The sequence below is a fragment of the Rattus norvegicus genome, chromosome 3 (genome assembly GCF_036323735.1).
Source record: "Rattus norvegicus strain BN/NHsdMcwi chromosome 3, GRCr8, whole genome shotgun sequence".
Lineage (NCBI taxonomy): Eukaryota > Metazoa > Chordata > Mammalia > Rodentia > Muridae > Rattus > Rattus norvegicus.
In genome coordinates, this window is record NC_086021.1 from 154830848 (window position 1) to 154838747 (window position 7900).

General features: G+C 47.1%; 1 protein-coding gene across 4 annotated transcripts in view; it reads left to right on the plus strand.

Moving 5' to 3' along the window:
• Nucleotides 1-7563, plus strand: part of Kiz (kizuna centrosomal protein) — a 107538-nt gene extending 99975 nt beyond the window's left edge. For 3 of the 4 annotated variants that reach the window (XM_006235182.4, NM_001398980.1, XM_039106628.2), the window contains 2 exons: nucleotides 5627-5670; nucleotides 7425-7563. In XM_006235182.4, coding sequence (XP_006235244.1) covers nucleotides 5627-5670; nucleotides 7425-7528 — 148 coding nt within the window. In that variant the 3' untranslated portion in view covers nucleotides 7529-7563. The other variant, XM_063283809.1, reaches the window with a different exon arrangement.
• Nucleotides 7564-7900: the final 337 nt, after the last annotated feature.

The window sequence follows — 7900 nt, forward strand, 5'->3', positions numbered from 1 at the left end:
CTTCATTCCATTTAGCATCAGGCTTTTCTTTAGACATTTTTCTCCTTGAATTCAGGACTTGGCTCCAGCACTCCCTTTCCTGGTGCTCCTTTCTCCTCACACTGTACATTTTGTATTTCTTCTTGCCCCACGTGCTCCTTTTCATTGAAGATCTGCATAAAAGTGACCCCTAATAACCATAACCACATGCCAGAGTCAATACTAGGCTGTCTTGAAATCCCTGCCAACACTATTAGTTTTGGTAGGCGATATGTTTCTAGAAATGCATCTGTTTCTTTTAGATTTTCCAATTTAGTGAATGTTCTGATTTGCTTGGATAAACGCCATGACCAAAAGCATGGAGGAAAGGATTTATTTGGTTACACATCCCAGGTCACAGTCTGTCACTTAAGGAAATCAGGGCAGAGGCTCACAGCAGGAACCCAGAGACAGGACTGAAGCAGAGGCCATGGAAGAATGCAGTTTAGAGACTTTCCATAACTTGCCCTGCTTCCTTATGCAACCTAGGTGCACCTGTCCAGGAGTGGCACCACCCACAGGGGGCTGGGCCCTCCCACATCAGTCAGTCATTAATGAAGATACACCACAGACTAGCCTACAGGCTCTTGAACTCACCACCTTATTTTCACAGCCATTCCCCAGTCTCTGCAGCTCCTGGTGTTAGACTTCTGAGGCAGCAGAAAGAGGCAGAAGGCAGAAAGAGACCAGAGTCTGACTTTCAACAGAACTGTATTTATTGGCACACACAGCAAGGGAAATTGAGGGGTCGGGGAGCAGGGAGGCTGCACCCTACAGGTGAGGCTTGGAAATGAGGGAAGTGGTGCAGCCTTAAGGGGCTGGAGGTCTTCATAGTCTCTTTCTGCCTCTAGCAGGATAGATTATTTGGAGAGACAGACAATCTCTACAAACATTCCTTTCTGGATTGACCAATAATGGCTGATTAAGGTCATCTGTAATCTAGTGGGAATCCTCTAGGCATTTGACTGCCATGAGTTACTCTATCTCCTGGTCTCTGAGTCATTGTGTACGCTTACACTTTCATTGCTTCTGGTTTTGACCTGCCTGCCTTAGATCACATGCTTCTTAGCTGCAGGAGTTTGCCAGCCTCCTCCATTTTTAGCACCGTACAGTGTTGAGTGTTTATAAAGTTCAGGTGCTAATGTGAAGTGCTAGGTGAGCTTTTGCCCATGCGGATCCTTAGGAGGCCATGTTGCTTCCGCCTTCTTCCCTGCCTTAGTAGTGCAATTTACACCCTTACTTAATGAGCCCATAGTAATGCCAGAGCTGTTCTCTCTGAATCCTCAGCGCTGCAACTTTCAATAACAAAACTGTGGTCTGCGTTATTCCTTTGTGGACTAGTTCCCAGGGAATCCTGTCCTCCTCTCGGAAGGTGCCTGCAATTTTGTTCCCTGCTCTCCCAGCTCAAAACGTGACTCATGGTTTCCACAGCATTCTATTTGTTCTTGCGTAGAGAATGACTGAATGAGCAAAGAAACTCAGAGTAGACTCCATGTCACCCACTGGAGGAGGGCAGCTGGAGCAGTTCTCCACCTCTCAGAAACTGACACTTCACTGACCTTCAGGGCTCCTACCTATTAGGCTCCTTAAAGAGAAAGTATGTATGGAGCTTGTCTCCTCTCAGCCCATCCCAAACCTTAGTTTTCCTTTGCTCTGGGCCTGGTTTGTCATCTCTACTTGGAATTCATACCTACACACCACAATAACCAGGGACTTTTGTTCATTCAGATGTGTCAAAAATGCCATATCACTGTTTTCTAAAATCCACCTTATACAGGCTGTCTGTGGGATCATCTGTAATCTTACCAGAACACTAGAAGGTAGGCATTGCTGACCCATTTTATAGGCAACCAGACTGGTGCTCAGAGAGCAGTGGAACTGGCCCCAAGCATTTGGTGAGCAAAGTTGGGTATTGGAAGCTCTTCGCTGCTATGTCTCAGATCTGTAAAAGGCTCTGTGAATGACAGCCAGGAGGGATTCTGTACCATGAGCTGAGAGGTTTTTATACCTCTACTTTTTGTTTGTTTGTCTATCCTTCTTTGAGACAAGATCTCTCTGTGTAGCTCTAGCTGTCCTAGAACTCACTATATAGACCAGGCTGGTCTGGAACTCAGAGAGATCTGCCTGCTTCTGCCTTCCTCCAGTGCTGGGATTAACCACCCTGCCTGGCAGCTTTTATACTTCTAAATGGTTGTAAAACTAGCCCAAAGAAAAGTTTTGTTCCATGACATGTGAAAGTAAATAAAATTCAAGCACCATTGTCCCTACATGAAGTTTCCTTGAAGTACAGCCATATCCATTCATTCACATACACAGACCTGAGGAACTGTGAAGGCTAAGTGGCCCTCAGAGCCTGAATGTTCTACTAACTGGTAACTTACAGAATTCCTTGGCCCACCTCAGCCTGACAAGTTAGATGTATTCCTTTCACACTTGTGGAGATTAGGCAGTCTGATCGCAAGCACTTTGATGGAGTGATAGGCTGACTGTGTGGCCTGGAACTTCAAACCCAATTTCTTACTCTGAAAGGGGACGTTCACGCATACTTTGCTGTATATGACTAACAAGCTGACCCTGTCAGCACTCCAAGGAAAGTCCTTCCTCTGTGCCTGTCGGTTTTCTTTACATGTTTGGTGAGACACATGAAAGAAATGTGACCCTAAGAATTGTACATAATAAAAGTTGACCTTGAATTACAGTGTCACATCTGTTTTAGGCATGGGTTTCTACAGAGAAACATTGTTAAGACACCAGGGTAGAATGGGAAACACTTGAGCACATCCTCACCTTTCTCAGTGATGAACTGCAGCTTATGAAGTTATGAAATCGGTTTCTTGTAAGAACTCTAATAAAACTGACAACTAAGAACCACTGTACAAGGGGTTGGGGATTTAGCTCAGTGGTAGAGCGCCCTAGCCCTAGCAAAGCCCTGGGTTTGGTCCCCAGCTCCAAAAAAAAAAAAAAAAAGAACCACTGTATAATTAATTCACATTTCACTGATGTTGTCTCCTATTCCCAATGGTTTAAATGATTCAAAGCCACACAGCACAACCACAGAGCAAACAGAAAAAGTAAGTTCAGGTTGCCTCATAGAGACATGACACGCCTAGAATACCGTGTGCAAAGCAAGAGGATCCCTGGCATGCTCCGTGGGTGGGACCTGACCTTGCTGCTGGCTCAGTTCACTTGCTTTTGATGACTTGCACCCACTCGAGTGGAGGACACTCACAAAAGGCCAGGGCCACGTTCACAGCACTGTTAGGCATTTTCTTTCCTCTTTTCCTCTCCTGGATATTTCACCCTCTATTGGCAGGGAAGACAACTCCAACAGCCTGATTCTGAAGTCACATGCTAGTCAGAAATGCGCAGGTCACATTCTGTATCATTGAACATTGTTAGAGCGCCTTTCAGTGGGGCCCTGTGCTAAGTTCATTTATCCATTTCCCTCAGGCCCCTGCTAATTGCTGGGTAGTGGTTACCAAGTGAACTGGAACACATGTAGCCTCTGCTTACAGCCCAGAGGGTAAGGAGTAGCCTATCGGTTAACAGAGGAACAGATGGAAAACAGCAATTTTGATAAGGACTCCAGGGGATGGGACATGAGGGATACAGAACTAGGAAGCCCAGCATTGTTTGGGCGCCCACCTTGGGAAGCACCATTCAGCATTTAGGTTTTTATGCCAAAGGCGATGAGGTTGTTATTAGAGTTTTCATCGGAAAATGTAAGGTTTATGTGTCCAGCATCTCACCCTTGCTGCCAAGTGGAAGGTGGATAATAGAGGGACAGATTAGACGTGGTGTCATCAGTGAACCCATTGCAAACATCCATGTTGGAGTTTCTTGGTGTGCTTGCTAATGTGGTAACAGTACATGAGGAAATTGCTAAGGAGGCCGGGTTACCAAAGCATATGTGTTGGCTGTGTTTGGCAAGGGATATTGGGACACCACAAAGTTGGGGATGCCACATTCTGAGATGAGAGAAAGGACTGCCCTGGTGGGGTGGAGACCACACTAGAAGGATGGTGAGATTAACTACAAGTTGCTTTGGAGGGGGGCTAGCAGACGTACACTGGACTTGTTTCTGGAACTCAGAGGAGGAGCTTTGGAACTCACCCAAGCTGTAGGAACCTGGCCTGAGCTTGCTTGTGCCTATCTTTTTTCTCTTGTATCAAGACATTCAGCTGCGCCAATTCCATTCCTCAGTCCAGGCCTGTTATGTCCTCTTCCTCAACTAGAAGCACCTTGCCTTCTGGGGCTGTCACCCTGCAGCTCTCAGCCCACTCTTGTCACCAAGCTCTTTGCCCTCTGAGTCCCAGCCAATGACAGATTTGACCTTCCTGAGCATCTCATTATGCAGACCACAGCTGTCTGAGTGCTGTCTCCCAGCATTTTAGTAATCTGCCTCTGCCTTCCGGCACCCAGTCCAATTACCTAGCACATGGGTAATGGGAGTAAGTAAATAGTATGCCAGACCACGTGGGTTCATTGTGTATGTATATACTTTACATAAAAAGGATTCTTTGAGGCTCACTTTGTTGATGCCTGCCCCCGTGGTGGCTATCTGTTATCCCCTTTCAGATGGTCACAGGGGTGTTGTGCTATTTGTGGAGAATGACCATGGTCACTACTGCTGGACCCTGGTAGGCAGCAGGTACCAAATGCCAAGGGAGTATTGCAAGATACTGTATAGAAAATGGGCCCTGAGTAGAGCCTGATTTACTACAATGACTATATTAGAAGGCATATGCATAAGCTGTAAGTTGATAAGACTTGGATGAGGGGGGACATGAACTTGCAAGGTTCCCCCATTAAGATGAGCAGGGTCCTCTCCATGAGAGGGCAGAGATGTCACCTTGTTTAGAAAAAGTAAGTTTCTCCCCTAGTGTCTCCATTGACCACTTATCTCTCAGCATGAGACTTGGAGAATTTAGGTATAATACAAAATGTAAGCGATGCTCCCAGAAGGGCTCTTTTAAACTCTCTAAATTGCACAAGGCCCTGAAAAGGCACACTGAGAAATTCCACTCTAAAGAGCCACTGTCTTGCCCTCTTACGTTCAGCAGAGGAGGCTTGGTACCAAAAGCTAGCATTTGTATCGATGGATACATGGGAAGCTAAGGTTGGGTGCCTGCGACACTTGGCTGTTCCCACAATGCTTTTGCTGCGCCTGCCTTTGTTAGACTGTCAGCATTGTTGCTGGGGTACTTTAGCTTCCTCCTCGACGTCTTGAATTCTCCTCAGGTTTTTCCACTCTGAGTTTGCTCAGAAGCGCTGACACTCCATTCTCCAGAGGCCTGTTGAACGGACACCATGTCCTGCCTACTGCAGTCGTGATGACTCCAGCAGAGCCCACAGTGCGCCAGGCTCCCCCCAGCGCAGGGGGTGCCAAGAGGAGTGAGTGCCCTGGAGGCTGGAGAGGCTGTGAGAGGCCAGTGCTTCCTCAGCAGATGCCTCTAGCCACCTGCAGCCTTGACACGTTTATGCTCCTCAGGCCTGGGAAGGACACATAAAACTTCTCTCCTTACCATAAACACCACCGCTTCTTCCCAAACAGCTCCCTGTAAAAGCTCTCAGACCAGCTGTCAATTTTCACTTTCTTATTTTATAGGCATGAAAGCAAAAGGGACCCAGTGACCACCATAAAGTCAAATGGTAAGAAACAGACACTAATTTTCATTTCTCATCCTAAACAAAAGAGTTGTGCTGTCTATTGTCTTCTGTGTCCTTGTGTGAGGACTCTGACACGTTCTCTCAGCCTAGGGACAGCCCACATGGCTGCCCATGAACAGGACCTTCACATGGGCCGAGTGCTGGTGCAGGCTGTGTGGCGTTGACCGTCAGAATTGGTGCTCTCTGCCTACGGAATGCTTCACAGCTCTTCCCCGCCCTGTGGGTGGGCCCACAAGTGTCTGTCACTCATTGCTGGTAGGATTCTTACAGCAACCCTAACTGTTCTCTTCACATCCACCCCCCCCACCCCATTTCTTCCTAGCCACTAGCATTTTAAACTTGATTCATTCTATCCACTGTCTACTTAATTCCCAGTCTCTCTCACTAACTGTACCATAGAATATGCTTTCTCTGGTGGTCTCCCTGGTTCCAGCTCTCTCTTTGCAAGGCTGTAGCCCTTCTGACTTTGCTGTACCCCTGCTCTGCTCTCTTCCTCATGTTGTTCCTTTTCTATGAAGTTCTTTTTTCTTGGAACTGGGAGCTCCCCTTCATCCTTTAACACCCAACCCACACTGGTGCTATAGTTCTCCTGTCATGGTAACACTGGGACACTTACCTCCTGTGCCTGGGCTCTCTACTCTGGTCACCTTGCCCCTCGTGTCCCCACTTGTAGTAGTAGAGAGCGCAGGTGGATTGGGTGTGACTGAACTGGATCACCATTGACACCAAGGTTGTGGCAGATACCTACCCCTGTTCAGCTTCCCTTTGCACAGTAAGGGACAGACATTATTCTAACCAGGGCCAGTGAAAGGATCAGCTCGGGTCTTTTAAAAGAAGCCACTTAAGAGCTGCCGGGTTCTTCTCTATAGATGTCAGTAACCTAGTTGTCAAGGCAAACAATGCTGCTGGTACCCTACAGCACCCTGTCATCTGCCTAGAGGTCACCTCAACCCCAACTGGCAGTAATGCCCATGACTTCTACATGAGACATATCTCTGCCCCAGGTTTTTGCAGACTGCACAAGGATGTCCCTTTCAGAGAGCCAGAAAGTTGGCAGCTAGGGTTAGGAGATAAAGGATCAGTAAACACTGTCTAACTCTTCACTGGAACTTGAGGGAACCTCTACACAGTCTCTCAGAAGAGCCTCAGGAGGACTGAATCCCAGTTGTTCACTGCCCGCACCCATACCTTTCACCAGCTTCCTCTCTTCCTGGGCCACTCCCATCCTCCTCACCTGAGTGCCTCCCAAATTACATGATAGGTGTTCAGATCAGCCAATCACCACTGCTGATCCCTCCTCCCAAATAGCTTGATAGGTGTTCAGATCAGCCAATCACCACTGCTAGTCCCTCCACCCAAATAACATGATAGGTGTTCAGATCAGCCAATCACCACTGCTAGTCCCTCCACCCAGTCTTTCCCTTTTCTGATCTACTCTTAACAAAACGGCAAACAGGGAGACAAAAGTGAAGCAGCAGCCACGATGGGGTGGTGACATTCCTGGTAACCTGGGTTTTAATGTCTATCCTATAGTAAACAGTTGGACATGATGAAAAAGAGGGTTCTGCAAGGATTTCCCTGTAACAGTGGGAAGAACATAGCATGGAGTATATAAATGTATACAGGTGACACAGTGTTGTTAGACTGTGCAGTGCTCCAACTTAGCAGTTGGTTTGCTGTTTTGAAAACCCCCTTCAGAATGTAAAGTTAACAAGCCGTGTTCTTTTCTCTTCCAGCCTTCTGGGGGGAGTCTGATGACAGTAACTCAGAAATTGAAGCTGCTCTACGTCCTAGAGACCATGACACGCCTGATGATTTTGATGATTTTTATGACACATAAGCCGTTGCATGCTTAGAAATAGTCTTTAAAACAAAGTCACTGTGATAATGTGTAATTCCCAACATAAACATATCCTTCTAAGTTTGCTAGTTGTGAAAGGTGAAACAGACTATCATTCAAGGGAGACTGTATGATAGGAATGGGAACAAGGCCTGGGAAGTAGCTGACTAGTACAACACTTGCCCACCATGAGAGGGTCAGAGTGTTGATCCCTAGCACCAGGGAGCCCTATGGGAAGCCAAATGTGAAGGCAGCAGGAGGATGGTGATTTCTGGGCCATCCTAAGCTATCTAGCCAGGCCCTGCCAGCCCAGCACTTGGGAGGTAGAGGCAGGAGGAAGAGAAGTTCCAAGCTAGTGTCAGCTACATAAAA